At 36.9% G+C, this 27,730-nt stretch overlaps 1 protein-coding gene across 1 annotated transcript in view; it reads right to left on the bottom strand.

Moving 5' to 3' along the window:
- Window positions 1-27,730, bottom strand: part of DCP2 (decapping mRNA 2) — a 48,319-nt gene that overhangs the window by 6,177 nt on the left and 14,412 nt on the right. The window contains exons 2-10 of the mRNA XM_015070217.3: window positions 24,636-24,787; window positions 19,196-19,323; window positions 18,689-18,787; window positions 8,885-9,037; window positions 8,650-8,762; window positions 8,443-8,550; window positions 5,972-6,107; window positions 2,805-2,915; window positions 1,357-1,408 (exon numbers count right to left, since the gene is read on the bottom strand). Of these exons, the coding sequence (XP_014925703.1) occupies window positions 1,357-1,408; window positions 2,805-2,915; window positions 5,972-6,107; window positions 8,443-8,550; window positions 8,650-8,762; window positions 8,885-9,037; window positions 18,689-18,787; window positions 19,196-19,323; window positions 24,636-24,787 (1,052 nt within the window). The remainder of the gene's footprint in view (window positions 1-1,356; window positions 1,409-2,804; window positions 2,916-5,971; window positions 6,108-8,442; window positions 8,551-8,649; window positions 8,763-8,884; window positions 9,038-18,688; window positions 18,788-19,195; window positions 19,324-24,635; window positions 24,788-27,730) is intronic.

Genomic DNA, 27,730 nt, shown 5'->3' with positions numbered 1-27,730 from the left:
AGGCTTTTTAAATATTTTGTGAAGTAACTGACTCCTGAACTTACCTTAATTAAACTATCAGTCTATCATGTCCCCAACCACCCAACATGGCCAGAAAAATCCTACTAAGGGTACTTTTACCCTCACAACTTATATATACCAAACTACTGATAATTCCTATTACTTCACAGTTAACCTTAACTTTCCAAAATAGGATTAAAGCATCCCTTTTAAAATAGTGTTTATCCTGCTCAAATCATAAACAGTATTACAAAAAAATATGACTATAATGGTTCTTATTTCTTAGACTTTTCTATATGAAAGCCTTAAATTGAAATGGTGAATAGGGGCCCCTGGGTAGCTCGGTTGAGCGTCCCGACTCTTGGTTTTGGCTGAGGTCATGATCTCACAGTTTGTGGGTTCAAGCCCCTCATCGGGTTCTGCGCTGACCGCCCAGAACCTGGAGCCTGCTTCCGATTCTGTGTCTCCCTCTCTCTCCCTGCCCCTCCCTGCTTGTGTGCTCTCTCTCTCTCAAAAATAATAAATAAATGCACATCTATTGCACAGAGATTTCAAATAATTCAAAACAGCATATATGAAAAAACAGTGTAGAGGAGCTTGCCTGGGTGGCTCAGTTGGTTAAACATCCAACTCTTGATTTCAGCTCAGGTCATAATCTCGAGGTTGGGATATCGAGCCCCGTGTCAGGCTCTCTCTGCACTGAGCGCAGAGCCTGCTTGGGATTCTCTCTCTCCCTCTATCTATCCCCCGCCCACTCACATGTGCATGCTCTCTCTCAAAAACAAAAACAAAAAACAGTCTACTGCACTTTCAAATCTATTAAATCGGTATTACCAAAGAGCTTTCTACATTCATCAACATTACTTTCCAAATCAGATCACACACATACTCTTTACAACTGAGAATCGAGATGTTGCAAATGTTACTTTAATAAATGCTATCCATAGGTACCACCTTAAAGTTGCTCATTACCTCCTAAAAGTGGGAAATATTCTCCTTCCGAAATAAGTGCTCCTCTTAACATATATGAGAATGAAGTCTCCTCACTTCTACAATACTAGGTTCTATCCCCCTCTAACTAGTATTTACTTACAATATTCATGGATAGCACAGTTTGACATTCACACACAAAAATAGCACACTGAAAGGGAAAATCGTTTCATCTTGATCATTTAAATAAGTTCAGTTTAGTCAGTTTCCTATTTAGAGAACGTGACCACATACCTGAACTCTCTACAGATCATGTGCAATTCTTCCTATTCATCTATCATAGTCCGTTACACTCTTGACTAAAATCAAGGTTAGGTCAAAACCAAACCAAATCCCACGAGAGATTTTAAAAAGAAAATGACTTGCCTGTTTCGAAATTATCCTGAAGTTTTCGTGGATGAAGTTTTTTTTCACATTTCTATTAAGAAAAACACAAACACAACATACCCTCCGTAGTCATTTCACTTAATATAAATGAGGAGGTGTATTATCAAATTTATCAGGAAGAAAATTAAACCAGGAATATAATCACCATCCCTAGTCCGTACTTGTATTTTTATTTATTTTAAGCCTAAAACTTTTTTTAGTTGATAACATGTAAAATTTAAAAACACCAGGAAAAAGAAAATTATTCATTAATTTTCTGAACCCTGAGAATTACTCTTAACATTTCAGTGTATTTTTCTAGCTTTTTCTCTATGAAGATACTGTGAATCCATGTATAATTACTACGAATTAAGTGGAATTATTCAGTACATAAGACTACTCTATAACCTACTTTTAAAATGTAATATACTCTGAATGTATTCTTTTTTGAATAAATAGAAATCCACACCATTATCTTTAACAACTACAGAGTTCTAGGATTTACATTTATTATTATATTCTTGGATAGACTATTTCCAAGTTTTTATTATTAAAAAGAGAAATGGGATAAACATTCTTTAAAATTTTCTTCTAGGGAAACACTTTAAGAACCTCTTCCGCCTTGCCATACAATCAGACTACTCTCTAGAAGGTTATACCAACTGGTTATTTTTAAGTGTTGTCAGCACACTCAACAATATACAAATGGCTCTCTTTTCATCTGTGTCAATCAGACAGGAAAAAAGTATAACAGTAAGAGGCAAGTAGTCTAAAAGTAAACTGATCTTTAACATGTCTTTGCCTGTGAAATCAAAACACAAGTTAGGTAAACAGCACCTAGGAACTCAGGTAAAAAACTTTTTGCTAAAACCTTAAAACTACTATTTTCACCCACTTATTAAAAAAAGAAAAGTAGATGAAACTATAAGAAAATTCAACAGACAAATACCAGGACTTGCAGAAAGGATAAGCAAGGAGACCCATTAATTATGAATTACTTTCTGGAGCAAAATGGTCAGTTATTTGTCTTTAGCCCTAGTCTAAAGGCTATGGCACCAGCTACATTTTAATTTTCTAAATTCTATCAACTTAAAAAAAAAACAGTGATATTCTTCTTAACTATTAACTTCATTAAAATACAGACTCTATTTAGAAAAATACAGACAGAAAAACAGATGAGGACTCGCTCTTTCTAGAAAGCAGGGTTGACTATGCATTGTTTTCATAGTACTAATAATATTTAAATAACTACATAAAAAATTAGACGTGCAACTGAATGTTAGAAACCTGTAACGGAGAGTAGCCAGATACTTTAAGTGAGCAAATAATGCACAATTTCACCCCACAAAGATCTGTCAATATATTAATTCAACGTGCCTTGACAATGCCCTTGCTCCTCTCCTAAAAAGGGTGAACTGCCTTCTTAGCATTAGAACTGTAAGTCTTACCATCAAGGGATTCTGCTGCTTGGCTGGCTGGCTGTGGACCCCGTTTGTTCTTTTCTTTTGATTAGGTGAGTCCTGATACTGTTTTCTGCCATTTCCCCTGATACTTTGATTCTGTTTTTCCAATAAGAAGAAATAAAATATAAATCTACAGTATAATGTAATAAGACAAAAGAATATAACGCCAAGAATATGCGGGGAAAAAAAAAAATATATATATATAATTAGCTGGTTGATTAAGAGTTTAGCAAAGTCCTCCCCCAAAATTTTCCTAAAACACTGGGGAACCATACCATATCAATATTTTCTTATAGAAGACAGTGCTTCACAAAGCCAAGATTCCTCTAAAGGTATGAAATGGCAAATACAAGGTCCCTAACACTCTTGCCATATCCCATTTCTATCTACAGATTTTGTTTACAATGCATGAGTTAAAAAAAGAATGGGGGCGGGGAGAGGAACAAGTTTGAAAAGCTTAAGCAACGGTCAAAGAAGCCTCTCTAGGAATGCCTGGGTGGCTTGGTTGAGTGTCAGACTTCAGCTCAGGTCATGATCTCACAGTTCATGAGTTTGAGTTCTGCATCGGGATCACTGCTGTTGGCACAGAGCCTGCTTTAGATCCTCTGTCCCTCTCTTTCTCTGCCCCTCCCCCGCACAGGCTCGCTCTCAGAAATAAACATTTAAATCCAATCTGACAATCTTTGCCTTAAAAAAAACCAAAAAACAAAAAACACCTCTCTGTGAGGGGAATGCTAAGGTACACTGGCCACAGTTCTCAGGACAAGAAATATGTAGCAGATGTGATCAACTATTACCTAAAATCTGCTTTAAATTATTAATAAACAAAAAAGCATTTTTAAATTAATAATCTCTTTTATACAAAATAAAGATTGGTGGCGTGCCTGGGTAGCTCAGTTGGTTAAGCATCAGACTCCTGATTTCAGCTCAGGTCATGATCTCACAATTGTGAGATTGAGCCCTGCGCTAAAAAAAAAAAAAAAAAGCTCAAAATAAAGATTTTTTTTTAGCTGGTTGATTAGGAATTTATCAAAGTCCTCTCCCAAAATTTTCCTAAAACACTGGGGAACCATACCATATCAATATTTTCTTATAGAAGACAGTGCTTCACAAAGCCAAGATTCCTCTAAAGGTATGAAATGGCAAATACAAGGTCCCTAGCAATCTTGCCTTATCCCATTTCTATCTACAGATTTTGTTTACAATGCCTGAGTCAAAAAAAAAATGGGAGCGGGGTATTTTTTTTCTTTTTGAGAGAGAGAGAGTCCATGGAAGTAAGGCAGAAGCAGAAGAAGAGAGAGGGAAAGAAAGAGAGAATTTTTAAAAATTCATTCATTTATTTATTTAGAGAGAGAACACACACACCCATGGGGCAGAGAGAGGGAAAGAGAGAATCTCAAGCAGGCTTCGCACTTCCACATGGAGCCTGACACAGGGCTCTAACCCACAAACCATGAAATCATGACCTAAGCCGAAACTAAGAGTCAGACGCGACTGAGCCACCCAGGTGCCCCAAGACTGGTATTCTTAACGTTTAGGCCATTATCCCTAAATTTAGACCTAAAGCCTAAACATTCAGTAGATGACATCTTGCAATTGTAGTGCTTTAACATGAGTTAATTTTCTTACCAAAAAAATATCTAAGTTTAACTTAAAAAAGTTTTTAAAATTTTTTAAATGTTTATTTTTGAGAAAGAGCACACATGAGCAAGAGAAGGGCAGAGAGAGATGGAGACACGAAACCCAAAGCTAGCTGTCAGCACAGAGCCCGACGCAGGGCTCGAACCCACGAACCTTGAGATCATGAGCTGAAGTTGGATGCTTAACAGAATGAGCCACTCAGGTGCCCCCCAAAATAGTTTTTAAACATTAATTTGCCCTTAGAGGTTTTGAAAGGACAGTTAAGAGAACTGACTAAAACAGTGTGAATAAAATATTTTATATTTTAAAATATACCAAAATACACTTATTTATATCCTATCTAATACCTACAGAAAAAATTAAGCAGTTCCTAAAATAGCTTGAAAACAGTAAGCTAACTTAATGATAAGGGACAGAGAACAAACTGATGGTTGCCAGAGGGAAGAGAGGTAGGGGGCTGGGCAAAATGGGTGAAGGGGAGTGGGAGATACAGGCTTCCAGTTATGGAGTAAGTCACAAGAATAAAAGGCAAAGCACAGGGAATATAACCAATCACATTGTAATGGAGCTGTATGGTGGCTGTATGGTGACAAATGGTAGCTATACTTGTGGTAAGCACAGCATAACAGATAGAGATGTTGAATCACTATGTTGTACACCTGAAACTAGTGTAACATTGTCAACTATACTCCCAATAAAAATAAAAACTAAAATTAAAAAAAAAAAGGATGGTAAGGAAATAGGCTTTCAGAAACTCGTATTACCACACACTTTTAATTCAATTTTATCCTGCTCTTCTGGGTATCTGTTTTTTTAGTGTGATACTATATACAAAAAGTTTAACACTATAACCGCTTTTAATTGTACTTTTCAATGCAAAGAGTTTGTAATTTTGATGAACCCAGAATATTTTTTAAAAGAATGAAAATAAACAAGAGTAGCTCAAATGATAAAGGCAGATAATACCAAGAATTAGTAAGAATGTGGAACAACTCAAGCTCTCATATATTTTGTTGGGGATATAAAATTACTTGAGAATATTGTTTGCAGCATATACTGAAGAACACAGGAATATCCAGGGATCCAAAAATTCTGTTTGTTACCTATACACAAAAGAACGGTGTATGCTCATCCAAAGATATGTACAGAAATATTCATAGTAGTATTGTCTATAAAAGCCTGAAACAGGTAACATCCAAAATGTCTATTAAGAGTAGAATGGATAAAGTGTGGTATAATCATGCACTAAATTCAATACAACAATAAACCTTTCACTGGTTGCATATATACCAAAGTCAGACGTTAATTCTGATTACTTACTACACTGGATTTACAGCAAAACTGTAAAGGTTAAGAAGACTCAGCTGTGCTTCAAATCACAAGTCAGGAATGCAGCAATCGTTGATCAACAATTCAGAGCTCTTTAACTGTTAATCTGCAGTTCTTCGATTCAGATACATTTCAAAATCAAATCTAAAGTTAGAAAAATCTTTAAATGTATTATCACTCACCTTTGCTTTTAAAAGGTCAGACATTTCAGAATGATTATTATATGGCTTTTGCTGCAGTGGTTGCCTGTGTTTCACCCACTGGTCACCAGGAGAACCTTCAGGAAATAACTGCTGACTGTGGCGGAATTTGGTTCGACTATACCAAGATTTAAAAAATAAAATTCAGATCAGAAAATTTTCACTTAAAGTTCTTCTAACACCAGATTACAAACTTTACCTTCTTATTTATCATCTCCCTGCACTGGGATGTACCTTGCATAAGGACACAGTCAGTGAAGGCCTGGTGTTCACTACTTTTTGAATGAACTAAGTATTATTTTTAATCCCAAACTTTTCTAAATTAACCACATTACCTCCCCCTATAACTGATCATACCTTTAAAAATCTCAAGAAAATAATTCCAAATTTAGTTGAAACTAACAAATGTAAGTGGATATTCCTTCTTAATAGGACAGATAACTCACATTCTCACCAGGATGTTTAAAGTATAGAATTTGAAGTAGAAGAGGAACTGAAAATTTAAGCTATATTCTAGGGCAAAAAAAATTAAGGAGCTGAAGACAATAGATGAGCAAATTAAATAAAGGTCTGGTCTCAAATTCTTATATGAAAGAATTTGATTGTAAAAGGTTGTACTCATGCACTGGTCCGTAATAAAAACCAAAAAAACCAATATTCTACAGTACCATTTACATGTATAATACAGTCCAGAGTCACTGATCCAAAGAACTGCATTACAGTGATTGCTTCTGAATACTTGAGAGTTCTTCTCCTTTCCCATTAAAAAATTATAATAGGCGCGCCTGGGTGGCTCAGTCGGTTAAGTGTGTGACTTCGGCTCAGGTCATAAGCTCACAGTTTGTGGGTTCGAGCCCTGCGTTGGGACTCTGTGCTGACAGCTCAGAGCCTGGAACGTGCCTAAGATTCTATGTCTCCCTCTCTCTCTGCCCCTCCCCGGCTCACACTCTGTCTCTCTCTCTCTCTCTCTCTCTCTCAAAAATAAATAAACATTAAAAAAAATTTTTTTTAATTATAATAAAATTGCAGCATCCCTACTTTCTTGAGACAAAATTCAGGTATTTCCTCTAACACATCACCAAAGACATTAGTCTATATGCTAAAAACACACTATCCCCGCCTAAGAAACTTGAAATTTGGTTAAAGCTGCTTTATTATGTCCTTATTCCACCTTCCAGGACCACAAAGCTTAGGACTAGAAGATAGGGGAGGCCTATCACACATTATGGTGGACCCAAACATGAATAAGCATACAATTTTTTTTCCAAAGTGTCACTATTTCATAACTTTTTAGTTGCATGTTTGTCTCTTTTTAATTTTGCCTACACTCCTGTCTACTTTTTCTACAGTGTTTTACTTTAGTCGTATATAATGTGGTGATTATAACCATAGGTTCTGAAAGGCAGAAATGATTCTCAGGGCATTTAGTCCAAACTCCTGTCCTCATAAAACCCAGCTAAAATGGAATATTCCCTATGTATTTAAAAATATTGACTATAAATGTGGTTACTCCTGTTTAATTTTTGAAGCCCTGGGATGAAAACAGAACATTAAATTAAATTAAAGAAAATGTAAAATGCAACTCTCTCTGAACCTAACAAAGTTCTAGCAAGCTTATTACAAACATACATGCTTATTTAACAAAATTCCTTACTCAGCCTACTCTGTAATTTTGATTTGGATACAATTAAGTTCCAACCAAGAAAATGTTCTTTGTGGTTCCCGTCCACATAACAGTCACTTTTTGCAGTACAACAGTCTATGTTGGAAAGAAGAGAAGCCACCCCACGTCTTCACAGTTCTATCTTTCTGAACAAATTACTCATCTGCACTCATCTCCCTACACAAAAACAAACCTCAACATATCTTCCATTCAACCACCTTCAGATTCAACTTCCTCTTAAAGTAGGATATAAGAATAGAGAAGTAACTATAAACACACAGATTTTTTTTTCCTCATGTTCTATTCATCTAAAAAGGTGGTACCCTCTTGTGTATACTATTTTAAAATGAGCCTGAAGCTCCTTTCCAACTCCAATTAACCTTTTTCACCTCATTAAAAACCCTTTATAAAAAAATTTCTATTATCTATGAGACTAGTAACAAAATAGCACCTACAGAAAAGAATTCAACACCTCTGGAAATTTTGGAAGTAATACATTAGTGTTAAACACTATCAGAAGGTAGGGGCACCTTGGTGGCTCAGTTGGTTAAGTGTCTGACTTTGGCTCAGGTCATGATCTTGCAGTCCGTGAGTTTGAGCCCCATGTCAGGCTCTGTGCTGACAGCTTGGAGCCTGGAGCCTGTTTCAGATTCTGTGTCTTCCTCTCTCTCTCTCTACCCCTCCCCCACTCGTGCTCTGTTTCTCTCTCTCTCCCTCTCAAAAAATAAATAAAAATTAAGAAAAAAAAAAACTATCAGGAGGTAGGAATCCTATGAATGTATTTCTTTACCTCAATTTTTCCACAGTGGGTTTAGCTGGTGTGCTACCAACAGAGGAAAATCCATTGTCACTGTCTGAGGAATCTCCAAATCTCCGAGAAAGCCAGTCCCTTAATGGCCTATGGAAACATTAAGAATTCACTTTTAAAACTGGGCTACGTAAAGAAACTATCAGAATTATGAAGATTACTTTAGTATTTTGATAAACAAGGACATACCTGATAAAGGGAATGGCCATAAAGAATTTGTTAGGTGCCAAACCAAGTTTGGATTTTGGAGTCATATCATTTCTATGACAGGGCAATTTCTCAATGGAGAACCACTCAATGTTCTGAGACAGAAGAAAAGAATTCACTGAATTATCATCAAGGAGTTTCTAAAAGCAATTTCCTACTTCATTGAATTGCAACTTGAATACTGTCTAGCAATTTGAAAATTCTTTCAGTTACATACCCGAATTTCTCTTCTGGTTTTTGGGTTAAATTTTGTGTCTTTTGGAATTCCTGGAATGATGTACAAACGAGCAAGCTGGTCATTGATTCGAAGTTCAATGTAATCATCCTTACAAATATAATCTTTGATATCAAAACCAGTTTCTTCAAAGACCTGGAAATAAATTTGGATGATGATTTTCAATTGCTGCTGTTAGACCTCCAGTTTGTTAAAATTTACTTCAAAGGCAAAAACTCAGAAATATCCAGGCAAGTAAAGGCATGAAAACACTAGGCAAGAAGTCAGAATGCTCTAGGGTTCTAGTTCTGCCTCTATTGAACTGTTCAACTATGGATAAACCCCTTTAATATATCTGAGCCTAAGTTCTTCACCTATTCAATGAAGGAAGATGTGTGATACTGCGGTTTACAATAAGAAAAATATATTATTTGGTTTTCATCACCTTTCTGGTACAAACCTCCTAAAACCCTCAGAATTTCCTAAGCATGAAAGCCACAAGGATGTCTTCTGTTATGTTAATGAGGTAACTTCTGGCCCCTACCTAAAGATGGGGGCTGACTGCCAGGAGAACCAACCAAGTTCAGAGGACTGGAACTTTCAGTCCCACCCTCAACCCCCACTCTCCTCCCATCACCAGGAAGGAGAGAAAGCCTAGAGATTGAGCTCAAAAAGCCAACAGCCAGTGATTTAATCAAGACTGCCTACACAAAGACACCTCTATACAAACCCAAGAGGCCGAGGGGTGGGGAACTGGACGGTGACTTCTGGGTTAATGAACATGGAGATTTGGGAAGAGTGGTACAGTAGGAGAGAGCACCCTTTTTCCATACTTTGCCCTCTACATCTCTTCCATCTAGCTGTTCTTGAGTTATATATCCTTTTAAATAAAACAGTTTTTCTCAGTTCTAAGAGCCATTCTAGCAAATTAACTGAACCCAAGGAGGGGGGCCACTGGAACCTCCAATCTAGGTCAGAAATACAGAAATTCAGATGACAGTCCAGAAACCTGGACTTATGACTATCATCTGAAGTGAAGGGCAGTCTTGTAGGAGTCCCTTAACCTGTGGGATTTGATTCTATCCAGGTAGACAAACTCAGAATTGAGCTGAATTATAGGACACGCAGCCAGTGTCTGTCAATTGCTTGTTGGTGTGAGAACACAGCCATCCCCACCTCCACCACCACACACACTCATTGTAATTGGGTATAGAACTCTTAAGCTGGAACCACATATGATTTTATTAACAGCACATATGAATCTACATACACCAAGTTACAGACTAAAAACTCTTACACAAATAAAACTATTTTTCAAACATGAAAACTGAATTGTGATTAATGCTAACTTTTTTTTTTTTTTACGGACAGATTTCAAAAGTAGAGCTACAACCTCATTTGTGTGTGAGTGGAGGGCAAATGCAAAAGAACTGAAAACTAGTGAAAAGACAGACGCATGGTTCTAAAACTGCCTTCCCTCAGGGGCTGGAGGAGGAGGAACTGGGAGAACATACATCTCAGGAATTGGTGTTACATCCAACCTTTACCTCTTCCTTCAACCAAAGAAACCATACTTACTCTGATTAACAAATTGGGCTTCTGTGTAAAATAAAAAAACTACTCATCTCTTCTAGCCTTAAAGTTCTTCTTCAAATAACATGTGTTACTCTGATGAAGTCCTTCTCCACTTCACCCCCCAATCAAAAAGGCTTTGGATTCTCAGTGTCTAAAATCCACTGAGGATCTTTTACACTGTAGTAAGTCCTTCCCTCTGGTTTCAGCATCTCCTAACCAACCAGTGGGGCAGAAGATATTAAAACACATGGCCAGGGCTGAATCTCTTGCAAGATCCAGGTGTAGAGGGGCTATTCCTACTCATTTCTTTCATCTTTCTGCCTTCTCTTGTCAGTTCGATGTACATCTTTCTACATTCCTCAAAAAAGGCACATCTCTCCTTCTCTCAGGCATGTATAGTCCATGACTCCCAACTTAGGCTCCTCCATGATACCTCACTTCTATAAATTCCTAAGTATCCTAAACCTTTTGTTCCTTATCTTAAAAGCAAGGTGAATATACTCACTTGAAAAATGTTCTGTGGTATACAGAAAAAGGAGAAACATTACTTGTATTTCCTACTTCTGGAAATGTCAGACTGGGTGTGCATGTATATACTTGGTATTTAAAAAAAAGAAAGAGTGGCACCTGGGTGGCTCAGTTAAGCACCCTACTTTAGCTCAGGTTCATGATCTAATGGTTCGTGAGTTTGAGCCCCGTGTTGGGCTTTGTGCTGACAGCCCAGAGCCTTGGAGCCTGCTTCAGATTCTGTCTCTCTGCTCCTCCCCTACTTGTGTTCTCTCTCTCTCTCTCAAAAAATATTAAAAATTTTTAAAAACATAAAATTTTTTTAAGGAAAAAAAAAAAAAGAAAGAGGGGCACCTGGGTGGCTCAGTTGATTAAGCGTCTTGATCTCAACTCAGGTCATGATCTCATGGTTTGTGAGATCAAGCCTTGCCATCAGGCTGTCACTTGGGATTGTCTCTCCCTCTCTCTGCCCCTCACTGGTTTGCATACACGTGCACACATGCTCTCTCTCCCCCCACCGCCAAAAGAGTACACTTATCTTCAAAAAAAATTTACATGCATAAGTATTTAGGGATTAAGGGGCATTATGTCTGCATTTTATTCCCAAGTTATTCAGCAATAATAATAAAAACCATACACACACGTATCAAATGTAATAAATCAAATATGGCAAAATATTAATAGGCAAATATATTCTTTGTGTTACTGTTCTTTATTTTGCTCTATACTACTTGTAATTATCTCCACAGTAATGCATTTAGTGCATTCAAATACGTACTGTGTGCTTATTAATAAGTAACAGGTACCATCCTACACACGGACTTCAGAAATTAATAAAGCAAGCACTGCTCTTTAAGGAACTCAGCCTAAAAAAGAAAATAACTGTAATACAATATACATGCCAAGAGGTAGGTGGATACTGTAGGAATACATAACTCAGTCATGGGTTAAGGTAAGGTGTGAGTTGTGAAATAGGGTGGTTATCTCAAGAAGGTGTCATGGACAGCACTCTAGTCCGCTGGATACACTTGAGCTGGACTTGGAAGATGAATAGGAGTTTGCCAGATAGGAAAATGGCATTCCGCTTAGAGCTGGGAAAGACTATAGCTAAAGAATCATATGGGAGGAAGTGGTACAATATGAGGTAAAATGAAAAGAGCCAACAGCGCTAAACATAGGTTCAAACCCTGTACAACCAAACTTAGAACAAATATAATAAAGTAACAGATATAAACTCCCAATTCTAGAAGTGATGAAGATTGATTTGCCTCTAAAGTTAGGTATCCAGCGGCGCCTGGGTGGCTCAGTCAAATAAATACCAAACTCTTGATTTCGGCTCAAGTCATGATCTCACGGTTCAGGAGTTGGAGCCCCAGGTGGGATAGATACTCTCTCTCTACCTCTCTCTGCCCCTCCCCACTCACACACACACACACACACACTCTCTCTCAAAATAAAAAATAAAGTTAGGTATCCATTCTCATCATATTTACCAGGAAAAGCTTTTAATAGCTCACTCACATACACAGACATCAAAGACAAAAATTTTGATACCACATCTTCTATGGATCGAATCCATTCCTGTATTATAGTACATAGTTAATTTTCCTGGCACAGAGAATAGCATTAACTTCTCAAATGATATCAGATAAAAATCCCTAAGTAAGATTAAAAAATGTGCTGCCCAAAGAGCACCAGCACAATGAAATCCTCTCCCTATTATCTAATATCTTTTATAAACCTATAGGAAGAAGTAGAATAAACCAACCAATTGTTCCTCTGTACAAATTCTATCAAGATTAAGTTATGTAAATGCATATTAAAGTCAGCTTCATTACAATAAAATAGACTGTTTTGCTAAATAGTAAGCAACAAAATGAAATCCTGAAAACACAGGAATCACTTGCTTATTCAACAACTGGTATTTCACCACAATTAACAATGAAAATATACTGAAGTTATCCTAACACATCCTTTCAACAATCTCTAGAAAACATTTTCCCATCCTTGTCCTAAATCTACTTCACTGAATAAAAGTAATCAGAACTTGGGGCGCCTGGGTGGCTCAGCAGGTTAAGCATCCAACTTCGGCTCGGGGTCATGATCTCACGGTTCTTGGATTCGAGCTCCATGTCAGGCTCTGTGCTGACACCCCAGAGCCTAGAACCTGCTTCAGATTCTGTGTCTCTCTCTCTGCCAGGCCCCGCTCACACCCTGTCTGTCTCTCTCTCTCTCAAAAAAAATAAATTAAAAAAATTAAAAAAAAAAAAGGTAACAGAACCCAATTAACAAAGGTGAACCAAAAGGTTAAAGACAGGAAATTTCTAATCAAGATGGCACTAAGGTTGGGGCACCTGGCTGGCTCAGTCAGAGGAGCCTGCGACTCTTGATTTCAGGGTCATGAGTTCAAACCTCATGTTGGCTGTAGAGATTATATAAGTAAGTAAGTAAGTAAGTAAATAAATAAATAAATAAATAAATAAACTAAAAAAAAAAAAAAAAAAAGATGGCACTAAGCTTTCTATTAATTATTCATACCTTGTCCCTGAGGAACCTGCTTTCAGTGTTTCTTTCAGCTCAGATCACATAAACAGTTCTTATAAGATGGATCAGATTCTGCTTTAACAAAACACCTCTGGACAACCACATATAATGAAATAACAACATTAACTTAACTATAATAAACCAAATTAAAATGTTATTTAGCAACTTAAAACAAGCTTAAACACTCATGACAGAAACACGTAACTTAAAAGAAAAAAAAATAAAAAAAAAAAAAAAAGTTTAAAGCATTAGCCTAAGTCTAATGGCAGCTAAAAAATTTCAGATAGAACACTTCCTGACAGGTTAATACAAGTGAAAATTAAAAGGAAAACTGTAATATTAACATGAACTCTTACAAAAAATAACAATCTGGTTTTAAGCTAAGACTGGTGATACTCCCCCCACCAGGGCCACACAGCACTGCTTCTGTTATACTGCAGCACCACCAAGTGGCAGAAACATACACTACAAGTCTAGGACTGCTAGTTGAACACTTTCAAACTCGAAAATGGCAGCTGCTTTGCACTGAACTTTGTCCTACCAAAATTCCTAGGTTGAAGGCCCAACCCTTAATGCGACTAACTGTATTTAGAAATAGGGCCTGTGAGGAGGCGATAAAGGTAAAATGAGGACATAAGGTTGGGGGCCTAATAAGGACATTAAGGTTGGGCGTGTTCTTATAAGATGACAACAACAAAGGGCGAGTTCTCTGCACTCACACAGGCACCCAGGAAAAAGACCACATGAGCACAAAGCAAGAAAGCAGCCACCTGCAAGCCAGCATGAGAACCCTCACCAGGAACCTTGATCTTGGCCTTCTCAGCCTCTAAAACTTAAATTTCTGTTGAGTTTAAGCTACTCCATCTGTGGTATTTTGTTATGGCAGCCTGACTGGACTAATATAGGAATTGCTCAACCTTAACCCCCAAATTTTTCTCTCTTTATAACAAAGGCAACCATTTAAAAACCAAAAATAAAAATCAAATTCTAATCCAAAAATGTAGAAAAATTAAAGACAAGTTTTTTTCTGACATGTTCCTTTATCAGCTAAAAGAGGATGTTACTTAGATCTGAAAGTTTAAAAGGATTAATTCTTACTATCAAAAGGAAAAAGTCTTTGCTTGAAATTAAGGGTCTATGGTTTCTAAGAATACCTATGCTTTCCTCAGAGCAAGGCAAAAGCTCTAAAACAGAAAAAAAAAAAAACAACTTATACATATTCACCTGAGAAAGGTAAACGTTATTAGAAAATAGATACACAGTACTTAAAAATCACAAATTCCTTCTGTTTCCATCTCTCTGTGTTTAGAAATACCCATTTACAAATATTCCTTGACTGCCTATATTGTAGTAGTCAGAAACATGGACTCCAGAGCCCAACCAAGGTTCTGCATCCCTGTTCTGCTGCTCACTGTGAGGCCTTGGGCATGTTACTAAACTGATCTGTTTCAGTTCCTCTCCTATAAAATGGAGCTGATCCTCTTCCATAATGGCTGTATCCCTCCCCACAAGATTCTCTGTAGCATCCTATCATTTACACTCCATTCTCTCATTCCCCATGCCCTAATAAACTTTTTCTTTCTTACAAATTATGGCGATCTAGAATTATTACTGAAATTAGCACCACATGAATAGGACAATCTTTTATCTTAGTATTTCAGAGTAGAAAACAAACAAGATAAACTGAAGTGAAAACTGAGTGCCTCCGTTCACAGGTTAATTGCCTCTGCCCACCCCCATATCCTAGATTTCTGCATCACCCAGCCTCTTACAATATAGTGTATAAAATTTGTCAGAAGGAAGGTTCTAGTGGTAGATATAGATGATCCCTTGGGTCTGGGGTACTACTTCAGCTTTGCAAATTTAAATATTTGATGTTCTCTAAGTTTCCTCAAAAAGATCCAATTACAGAGACAGCTGATCTCACCAAATTTAGCCCGTTTTCCAGTTAATGTAGTCTCTTTTCTGGACCCAGATAATTATCATACTGCTATAGGACCAATCTAACTCTACGTACAGGATTACCGATCAATTCCTCTAAGTAGGATGCTAAGCTTTCTATTTTGTCTTCCTTATGAGCATGAGGACCACAAAATTTAAAGACATAAAAGGGAAGACTTTACAACCGCTCCATTCAGTCTCCTACTATCCACAGAAAGGGAAAGGTCTTAGAGGATGTGTCAATTTCTCACCTGTTACCTTTCAATTTTAAGGGGTGTGGGTAAACCTTCATTTACTTGTATTATTGGTCTATAAGCTATTGCAAATACTTACTTAGAAAGCGTTCCATACTGAATTAGAAATGTAGCATTTTCAATCATTTTTTAAATCCTACTCCAAAGTAAATAACCACTAATGGTTTTTCTATGTTAAATAAATATGTTAGTGGTTTGTAAGAATTTTAATTACTATCACTCACCAATAATTACATCCAAACTTAAACCAGCTGAACGTTGCTACAGGGAAATACTGAGTCAAGACAAAGTAAGGCAACAGATCCAAATGAAATATGCCATAAAATCCATACTGCCGTCTCAAAAATATCTCAAAGTTAATCACCACCACCTTAGATTTTAAAGATATTTACTTCTAGTTATGAAGCCCTTAAATAACTCTTAATAGTACGTGTATCTTACAAAGATTAAGTGGCTCACCCAAAGTCTCTAGGATATTGACTAGTATTTACTAGAAACGTACTGGAACAAATCTTCAACTCCTAGAGCAGTTCTCTCTCCATTATATTGTGCTTCTTTATAGCTCAACTTCTCAAATTTCAAGAAGATTTAATGTGATAAATGATAAGGAATTCATAAACAACAATACAGTCCACAACGTATAACAGGTACTACATAATTAATGCCAAGCAAATGTCTAGACAACAACTGTTATTAAAGTTCAGAGACTACTATAGGATAGAGCTCACTGGTTAAATTTTAAAATAAACAGAATTTTAATTAAGAAAGAACCTTAGGGATGCCTGGTTTGCTCAGTTGGTTGAGTGTCTGACTCTTGATTTTGGGTCACGTCATGATCCCAGAGATGGGGAATCGAGTCCCACATTGGGCTCCACACTTAGCCTGCTTAAGATTCTCTCCCTCCCTCTGCCCCTCTCCCCCGTTCCCATGTGCTCTCTAAAATTAAAAAGAAAAAATGAATGAACTTTAGAAATTATTCACTCTACAGAATGGCCACAATCAAAAAGATAAGAAATAACAAGTACTGGTGAGGATGTGGAGAAAAAGAAACCCTCGTGCACTGCTGGTGGAGATGCAAACTGGTGTAGCCACTGTGCAAAGAGCATAGAGGTTCCTCAAAAATTAAAAATAGAAATACTATATGATCCAATAATTCCACTAGTATTTACACAAAGAATACAAAAACACTAATTTGAAGCAGTGTTTTTACATATACCCTAATATAGGGCATAAGCACCCCTATGTTTATTGCAGCATTATTTACAATAACCAAAACATGGAAGCAACCCAAGTGCCCATCGATAGATGAATGGATAAAGAAGATGTGGGGTACGTACACACGTACGTACATACACGTACGTACGTGCGTGCGCGCGCGCACACATACACACACACACGAATACTACTCGGCCATAAAAAAAAGAATGAGATCTTGCCATTTGCAACAATGTGGATAGTCTAGAGGGTATGATGTTAGGTGAAATAAGTCAGAGAAAGACATTACTATATTATTTCACTTATATTTGGAATCTAAAAAAACAAAAACAGGGGCGCCTGGGTGGCTCAGTTGGTTAAGCGTCCGACTTCAGCTTGGGTCACGATTTCACAGCTTGTGGGTTCGGGCCCCGCATCAGGCTCTGTGCTAACAGCTCAGAGCCTGGAGCCTGCTTCAGATTCTGTGTCTCCCTCTCTCTCTGCCTCTAACCCACTCACATTCTGTCTCTGTCTCTCTCAAAAATAAATACACATTAAAAAAAATTTTTTTTTAAACAAAAACAAAAAGCAGAAAAAGATCCACAAGTACAGAAAACAAACTGATGGCTGCCACAGGGGAGGTGGTTTAGGGGAGGAACAAAATGATGAAGGGTAGTGGAAGTACAGGCTTCCAGTTATGAAATAAATAAAACACAGGGACAAAAGATTCAGTATTGGGAACACAGCCAATGGTATTGTAATAGCGTTGTATGGTGACAAATGATAGCTACACTTGTGGTAAGCATAGCATTGATGTATACAGATTTTCTGAACCACTCTAGTCTACACCTGAAACTAACACTGTGTATAAACTACACCTCAATTAAAACAAAAAAGGGGGGGGGGGCGTCTGGGTGGCTCAGTCAGGTTAAGCGTCCAACCGTTCAGGTCATGATCTCATGGTTCATGAGTTTGAGTCTTCCATCAGGCTTTGTGCTGACAGCTCAGAGCTTGGAGCCTGCTTTGAATTTTGTCTCCTCTCTCTCTGCCCCTCCTCTGCTTGTGCTCTCTCTCTCCCTCTTTCAAAAAATGAATAAACATTCAAAAAAAGAAAAAAAGAAGTTATTCACGCTAAACCTCACTTTACAAATAAGAAAAGTCATAATTTGAGCTCGGTCTAGATAGGATTTAAATAGTTAGGAAGAAAAGACAACTTTCTGAGTAAGGAGATAATATAAGCAAAGTTCTAACAAATCAGTTAAGTTCAAGTAACAGAGAATAAATTCTTTTGACTGAGAATAAAGGTAAATTTAGAAATGGCTAAATTTTGTGTCAGGAATAAGGGATGGAGTTTCAATAATTTAAAGAATTAAACTTCATCTTACAGGCAGTGGGAAGGTAGAGTGGGTTTGAGCAACAAATGTAAATTTCTTAAGGAAGCACAAATTGTGCACTTGTCTGGTAGCCAAGACAATAAACATAAAACAGGGGTTGTAAACGCCAAAGTGTTTTACCAACTGCAAATCCAATTTTAAAACAAGGTAGAGAAGGAGTTAGAGATAACAGAATTAAAAATGGACAATAAAAGAAAACGGAAACAAATAAGGGAAGAATAAATGATACATGTGGACAAAAGAATCAACAGTCACCTTACAAAAGATAAGTTACTTCTTGCAGTCAAGTTCTAGAAAGAGGATTAGATGGTCCAAACAGTAAATTTCCATGACTAAAAAGTACTTTACTCAAAGCATAACCACCGAATGCTACCGTGTTTCAAACTGCAGTAACTCACCTCTCTAGCAGCACAATCATGAGGAGCTTCTTCTTTATTTACTTTTCCTTTTGGAAATCCCCAGCCTGATTTTGCTAGGTACCCCTGAACCAGTAGTACCTATAAAAATGAGCAGAGGTAAAAATAAAACTTGCCTTCCTTTCCCACACTCCTTTCTAGGTCAAAGGTGTTTGAAGTAACCTTCCTTCAAGTAACTGTTATCACCAATATTTTTATACAGTACTTGGTTTTAATATCTTCCAAAAGTCTCACTATACCAGTATGAAGATGGGCATTCTGCCCATTTTAAAGTATTTCTTCAATAAAGTGACATTTCTTTGCAATAAGTCATACTACAAGTATAAAATATTGGGACTCAGAATGCAGAAAAAATATACAAACTTTGGCCTTTCAGCACTAAAAGTCTATTTTCAAACCTCAGTTCAGAACATTATATAAATAGCACATACATTTTATTTATGATGAAAACAGGTGATGATTGCACTAAAAATCTTTTATTACACTCACATTTTCAAGTGTCTCATCAAGAATAATTGCACCATATGTTGGTACTCCCATTTTATATTCCTTCCATTCATCCAAAATTTTTTCCACATCTTCACCTTGAGGCAGCAAAAATGGACAGTGACTGAAGAGTATACATAGTGTTAAGGAAGCTACTTTCTCTCTAAATATAGCTTGAGTACTTATATATAAAAAGAAACCTATTTAAATCAACTATGAATTTTATATGAAATTACTCAAATCTTCACCTAAGTTTTGTTCCTCCTTCTTGGTCACTACCCCTCCCCTCTTTGTTTTCTCCTGAACAAGTCATTGCTAGCTTCTGCATTCAGCTGGACACAAATCAAGTAAGATTTGCATAGTCAGTCTTAGAGCTCTATGCTAACACAAATTCAGGGCCATGTGAACATCTCAAATACTTCTCATTAAGTGAGTCAAATTCACCACATCAGGAGTCAACAAATACTAAAACTGATCACAAGAAACAGAAGTACAGTATACATACATTGGTGAAAGGTAGAAACCACCAAAACAAGTAAAAGTGGTTACCTCTGGGAAGGAGAACTAGGGATGATGTATACCACTATTCTCTACTGTTGAATGTCTTCACCATGCACATGTATTGACTAGTTTTATAATTAAAAACATTTTTAAGATGAGGAATTACTAAGAATTATAGAGAAAAGTAAATCTGGGCATTAAGTATAGCCTATTTCAAAAGAAACTGGGCATGCCCTGCCCCCCATACTGGGCAGAGTAAAATATTTTTTATTTTTTAAGTAGATAAAACCTAAACCTGTAAAGTAGATGCTCAGGCTTCCAATACTCTATCAAATGCCTCATCACTACAACACTGTTAATTATGGAAAGTGTGGGAAAAGATATTTGTTATGACAGTGTTTCTCAAACCAAGGATGTATTCTTAAGGGTCCTCAAGTCCTTTATGAACACATTTATTGTTTTTATTTTGATGTTAACCTAAAAACAGGTAATATGAGCATACTTTCAATCATTTGGATGACCACATATATCAAGTACTACGTGATTTCAGAGACCATATTGGTACTAGTACTACTTACTGCTGTGGTCTACTAAAAATGGAGGAAACTAATATACAAATGATGTATTAAGGTCAAATGATGCATAATATAGAAAGGAATATAGCTAGCATAATATAGAAAGGAAGGTTTCATTAACAGATACAGCAAAGGAAGGTGGTGGAAAAACTGGTTAGTACAGGCACATCAAAATACCCTAAAGAAGCACTATATTCACACTGTGACTGACAGTTGATTTAAAAAAAAAATCGTATTAAATTCATTTTATGAAAACAATCTTATAAGTTCTATAGCTTTTTATTTAAAAAATCTGTTTTCGGGCACCTGAGTGGCTCAGTTGGTTAAGTATCCGACTTTGGCTCAGGTCATGATCTCACGGTTCATGGGTTCAAGCCCCGCATCAGGCTCTGTGCTGACAGCTCAGAGCATGGAACGTGCTTTGGATTCTGTGTCTCCCTCTCTCTCTGCCCCTCCCCCACTCACACTCTGTCTCTCTCTCTCTCTCTCTCAAAAGTAAACAAATATTTAAATAAGTAAGTAAGTAAGTAAATAAATAAATAAATAAATAGATCAATCAGTCTGTTTTGGTTTTTAGAGTTGTAGTAAAAACTACAGAGGCCCTCAAAGAGCCCAAAGAAGTCAACCATCTAGGACAACACTGTAATCAAAAGACAGACACTAGGTTAACCTCAATATATAATCGACAATATAATCTCACTATTAATAGAATCTCAGCATAAATGCCTTTAATTGGGGAAGGGAGAAAAAAGGACAAAGCTTGGATATAACATTAACCCTTTCATTCTATACAAGCCTGCTAACATTCTGGAAAGGTACTTCCCAATAATAGTCTGGCTTTATATGTTTAGTAAAACCTCTTATGTGTTTTAAAGTCATCACAGGTTTGGGGTGCCTGGGTGGCTCAGTCGGTTGGGCATCCGACTTCGGCTTAGGTCATGATCTCATGGCTCGTGAGTTCAAGCCCTGCGTGGGGCTCTGTGCTGACAGCTCAGAGCCAGGAGCCTGCTTCGGATTCTGTGTCTCTGTCTCTCTGCCCCTCCCCTGCTCATGCTCTGTCTCTCCTGTCTGTCAAAAACAAATAAAGATTAAAGTCATCACAGGTTTTTTTTTTTTGAATCTTAAGTATACATCTTAAATAAATGTTTATTTCTTCCAATAAAATTTTTACCATAGAAAAACAAAAGTATGCACGAAGCAGAAAGAACTCCTAATAGTTCCGAGAGGAAGATACTTACGCAGTTCTTCCTCTTTCCTCTTCCTACAGTGTTCCTAATAACTGCAAGGTGCATCACCATGTCCATAAATTAGTGTTATCTTACTTTTCTACCCATTAAACAACTTTTAAAAAAAAAACAAAAAATAAAGATTTAACAAGAGAAATTATAAATCAACTGACTACTATTTACATTTTCCATTTACTCATTTTTTTCTACCCCAAAACTACCACAAAATGAGTTGACTGAACCAACTCCAGCTCAAGATATACTTAGAACACTGAAAAGAATCTTTCTAGTGTTTTCTTTCCTCTAGTTACTTTATTGTGAGAATATAGTATATAATACATGTCACATGCAAAACACGTATTTATTGGCTATTTTACTGGTAAGGCTTCTGGTCAACAGTAGGCTATTAGCAGTTAATTTTGGGGAGTCAAAGTTATACACAGACTTCATACTACACAGAGGTCAGGACTCCTAATCTCCACATTGTTCATGGGTCAACGGTAGTTAAGAGGTTATACTGATTAAAGTAAAAATTTGAAGCACATGTCCACTTGTAATATATTCTTACAAGAATAGAGAATATAGAATACATATAATCTTTTTTTTTAATAATCTAGTGAATTTTTCTTAAGTACTCTTTTTATACTAACATTTTCGCAAATACATGAAAAATCTGTTCTAGGTATAACCATCATTTAGACAGTAATTGTCCTCCAAAATCCCGCCATTATCTTGGATGATACAAATTTCCTCATGGACAACTCCTCTCAAGCTCTAGCCTCAGTTCCTTGTATTCCTTGTCCTATCCATTCCCACTTCTCAGACCAATTCCCATAGCAACATTCTGGACCTTGCTATCACTAAAACTATTCCCGCAATTTGCCTGAAATAAAACATCATGACCATAACTTTCTACAGCATTCTTCTAATTAACATTCTACATGACCATAACTTTCTACAGCATTCTTCTAATTATATCATTATTGTACAGTGATCTTGACTATATTCATTTGTCTGCATTAGCACCCTCCTCCTGCTTTTATTTTCTTCCCTAAACAATATGGCTTATCACTTTAATCAATCTCTTAGCAATTTCCAAAATTGCTTTGCCCCACTGTTCTCTGAACATAGATCCCTAAGCAAAACTTTAACCCAGGAGAAAATCCAGGATGCCCATTCTATACTGACCTTGCTGAGCACTTACTGAAAAAAAATCCCAAGGCTATACACAATTTATAAAAAAGAAAACAAAGGTACAGAAAAGCTCCACAATTTGCCCAAGGTTGCATGGCAAGTAAACGGCAAAGATGGGACCCTAACCCAAGTAAACTGGCTCCAGAACTTATGCTATCAACTTTTACTCTATGCTCTTCAGTAGTACCCTATCGTAACTTACCATACTGCACTAATAACTTCCTTTCATCTTGAAGACAGGGACTGAGACCACTTTGTTCACTACATAATGCCTGGCATGGAGTAAACACTCACTTATTTAATGAAATCTATCACATTAGCAAGAAAGGCTTTTCTCCATACAACTGAATAAACATAACAAAACAAAGTTTTGGGCTTTTTTTTTAATTATTAGCAAGGGAAGTTTAAAACTCATATGCATACACACACAAAATCTTGCCCAGAACCCCAAAGTATGTAAAGTTGTTCTGGTAGAACCCTAAGTCTATGCAAAATAGATCACAGAAGCAGATTTGCCTGTTTTGATCATGTTTCTATAACTAGATTACAGCTTCTTAAAAGCGAAGTCCTCCATAATTTCTCCACAAAAGCTATGACCAAGTCTTTAACAAAGATAGTGTTCAATAGCAGTTCTATCCCCCTTTGATTCTTCATTTACTTCTCCATTATTTAATCAGTCAAACAGCATGATCATTTCTGCCACTGAAATGTCTCTTCAGTCTTTTCTTTGTAGTCCCTCTACTATGGTTTAAGACCTTAATGCTCCGTATCTCAAGTAATGTGACAGCCCACCCTATGGTTTAACCTCTCCTGCCAACTAAGTCTTCTTGAATACCATTTCAAAAGATTTGCATAACATTCCTTAGCCTTGATCAAAAATTTAAAAAAATTTTATGGTTACCAATGATCTAGAACAAAGTGTTTCATCCATTTTCTGCAGAGACCTGGGGCAGGGCTGACCCATATTTCATGGAGCTCAAGGAGAATTATAGCTAGGAGCTGAGGACAAGAGTTATTTCCATTCTTCCTCCAACTCTAGTACAGTACAGTGAACTTGTGGTTACAATTCCATTCGAATACATGATTTACAGTTAAAAACAATGACCTACAGAATAAAAACCACTTTGGCTCAAGATCTAAGAACCCACAAATCCCCCCTACATACCTCCCATCCCTATTCCCTACTATCTTCCCATAAGAATTGTCTGTTCAATATATACTAATTTACTTCCTATGGTATCCCTTATTCTTTCCAACTCTCCAATTTTGCTCAATCCTTTTCTTTACCTGGAACATACTACCCACTCCTATCTCTTTATAAAATCCTACATTCCCTTACAAATATAGCTTTGCCTAAAAAATCTCTGAATTCTAAACACATTTAATATTGGGACCATTAGCAATTCACCAATTTTTTTGCCGTCTAACAGCTTCTTTTATAATCTTAAATTTTCATATGTATCTTTTATAACTAATAAACTGACAAGCTTCTATCTTATTTGTAAATGGGAAAAAAAAAACTTTGAAAGCAAGGACTTCTTTGTATTTGCCACAAAACTAAAATCATTGCTTTTAACATATTAAATATTCAATAATTATTTAACAATTTCTATCCCCAAAAGGTAGTGATTTGATTAAAGATCATCTAGTTAAATGGAACAGCAAGAACAAAGTAAAAAAAGAGGTCAGTTCTAGAAACTGGGTAGTTATTTCTGAAAGAGAAAATCAAATTTAATTCTAACAATCACTGCATTATTTCAAAGCGTCCTCTAGATAAAAATAAATATACTATTAAATTGTGTCTACTATTTATATTGACAATTTTTAGAAACCAAGTATAGTTATCTAGTAAGTTTTAAATCTCAAAGACAAGCAAAAGGAAATCTGTACTAAAATATTTTATTAGCAATAATGAAAGACAGTCATTATAATAAAAAAAAAGGATATCAGCTTTAGCAAAGTCTCTTATCCCACACTGAGGTAATCCTGGTGTGTTCTGCATGTAGAAATCCAAGTAAAACCAATGGGCAAGTTCAATCTGAAAACAGACTCGGATAGCATTGTCTCTTTCCTCGCTGGGAATATGCAAAATAAATCGGCTGTCAAAAACAAAAAACATTAAAATTACATTTACAAACCGTAAAGAATTTAACCTACTGAACTGCTTTAACCACCAACATAAAAAAGGGACCAAGTGCTGATCAAGGAAGGAAAATTTGGAAGCATTACTGTAGGGAAGAGGAGTCTGGATGGAAGGCAGCTATGCTCACCACTCTACCACAAATGCTGCACAAGGAAGAGAAGCCTGAAAAAATAGTTTTCCACAGTTATCTCATTCATAATAGAGTTTTTTTTAAGAGGCCATTTACCCTTTGTTAACAAAATAAAGGGAGCAAGGAAACAACGTTCACTAGGATTTCCTCCCATGACTGGTAACATTTAAAAAAAAAAAAAAGCATTGTTTTTTTTTTTTTTGCTGAGAGAGAGAGAGAGAGAGAGAGAGAGGGAGAGAGAGAGCCCCCAAGCATGCATGCAAGCAGGGGAGGGACAAAGGAGAGGGAGAGAGAGAGTCCCAAGCAGGCTCCACACTGACAGCACAGAGCCTGACATAGGCCTTGATCCTACAATCCTGCGATCATAACCACAATCCTGAAATCAAGAGTCGGACGCCTAACCGACTGAGCCACCCAGGTGCCACAGCATATAATGTACAAATACATTAATTCATTCAAATAGGTAAGATGTTAGCTGCTTAATCTTCTTGTTTGAAGTATTACAAAGCGACAAGAAATCAACTCTTGTTTAATTAACAGACTACACTTCTCAAAGACCCCCATCTGCAGAACTGGAGCTCAAAATACCTCTTAAAACGTACGTTTAAAATAACTTTTTAAAGTATACTCACTTTTTAAAATCCTAAATTATCTTTTCCAAGTACATTTGAAGAAAGGTGGGGACATATTTTATATATACAGCATAAATATATACTATATTACATATACATGTGACTGAGACAATAAACCCCTCTTTCTGTTAAGAAGTCAGAATTTAAAAATCTAAGTGAATGGGATTCACAGCACTCCTTAAGCAACCACCTATTACTTCTTCCACTGCATAGAATTTTTTGGAAATGCCTTGGAGAGATAGACTGAACTACACAAAAGAAATCCATTGGTTGTTTTAAATTTATTATTTTATTTTTTTTAACGTTTATTTATTTTTGAGACAGAGAGAGACAGAGCATGAACAGAGGAGGGGCAGAGAGAGAGGGAGACACAGAATCTGAAACAGGCTCCAGGCTCTGAGCTGCCAGCACAGAGCCCGACGCGGGGCTCGAACTCACGGACCGTGAGATCATGACCCAAGCCGAAGTTGGACGCTTAACTGACCAAGCCACCCAGGCGCCCCTAAATTTTTTAATATTTATTTATTTTTGAGAGAGACAGACAGAACGTGAGTGGGGAGAGAGAGATGCAGACACAGAATCTGAGGCAGGCTCCAGGTCCAAGCTGTCAGCACAGAGCCTGATGTGGGGCTTGAACCCATGGACCATGAGATCATGACCTGAGCGAAAGTGAGACACTTAACCAACTGAGCCACCCAGGCACCCCAAAATCCAAAGGTTTTTAAGTTATTTTTAAAAATTAAGAATTAGTTATTGACAGTTTGATCACTCACACTATTCACTAGCAAATATTTTTGCTTGTTTCCAAGGTTCAAATCAACCTTTTTTGTTCATGTTCAAAAAACATGCTTTTAAATTATAAAAATAATGTAACATTCCAATAAGGGAATAAATAAGTAAATGGTAAGACGAATGTAGGTACAATTAACCTATATTTCAATACAGAAAAACTATGGGGAAAAGGAGCTTAAACTGCACATATACCAGGAACAAAATGTGTAACATGCAATCCCGGTGGCATTATCTAAAATAAAAAAATCCAAACTCTTCTAGATGGCATTCAAGATCTGGTTCCTACTCACCTGCATAACCTCTTGGATTACTTTAAGGGGCTCTTTATACCCAGGGATACCAAATTCTTAGAAATGTCTTAAATTGTCATCTATATACTATATCTACTTCCTTTCCCTTGTCCACCTAGCAAACTCCTAATTCATCCTTCATGACTTACAAACATTACCCCTCTTATGTAGATACATCAGACTCCTCTGAACAGATTTATATAATCTCTGAGACTCCCAACTCCTTTACAATTATCTGGCGTTTACTATTACTGTCCACAAACTCCTCTAAAGTAGTTCACTGAGATAATGTACCCTATCTTTCCTTGTTTTTATTCCTATAGTCTAGCAAATTGTTTGACATATACATTGAGAATGACATACTGATAGTTACAATTTATCTTTTAAATGCTTACGTAGGTCCTATTCTGGTTGGATGGAACAAGCACACTCTGTCCCTCCCATAAAATGTCACTATCAAACCTGGACAAAAAAAGCATACAGCAGCTACTTGAAGACTGTAAAAAGTAAACAGTCGCAGGAGGACAGTATCTGAAGTGAATTTACCATTTTTCTATCCTCTAGTGTTGCCTGACCGGACTGGGAGTTAGAAGTGAGCACCAGCTGGGAAAGAGAGAGCCCCAGAAGCCCTCTAGGGTCAAGCCTCAAGGGTCAAGAGAGGAGTCTAACTCTTGCAGAGAGTAGGGTTTTCCTTTTCTTTTCTCCATTCTCCCATGCCCCAGTCCACAAGCAATGCCATCATGGTTAGAGGTGGCAGCAATAGTGTGTGTAACAGAGACCCACAGAGGCTAAAACTCTAAGGGACAGGAAACTTTCTCTTGAATCGCAAGAGCTATGTGCTCCCAGGAGAGTAGGGCTAATGTTCACTGGTTTTTTTTCTTCTAACCTTCAGCCACTTGGTCTCAGACGTGAGCAGAGACACATGAAGTGTGTGCCAGAGTGGCTTCTGACTCAAGGACCAAAAGGGTAGACCTAAAGAGCCAATAAGTATCAGGGAAATAGCTAAAGAGAAGCAGCTCAGGAAAATGGCCCCAGGAAATTGTTTACAAACTGAG

Source organism: Acinonyx jubatus, chromosome A1 (genome assembly GCF_027475565.1).
Source record: "Acinonyx jubatus isolate Ajub_Pintada_27869175 chromosome A1, VMU_Ajub_asm_v1.0, whole genome shotgun sequence".
Lineage (NCBI taxonomy): Eukaryota > Metazoa > Chordata > Mammalia > Carnivora > Felidae > Acinonyx > Acinonyx jubatus.
Note: the sequence above shows the minus strand (reverse complement) of the source record. Positions and strands in the feature narration are given on the sequence as shown.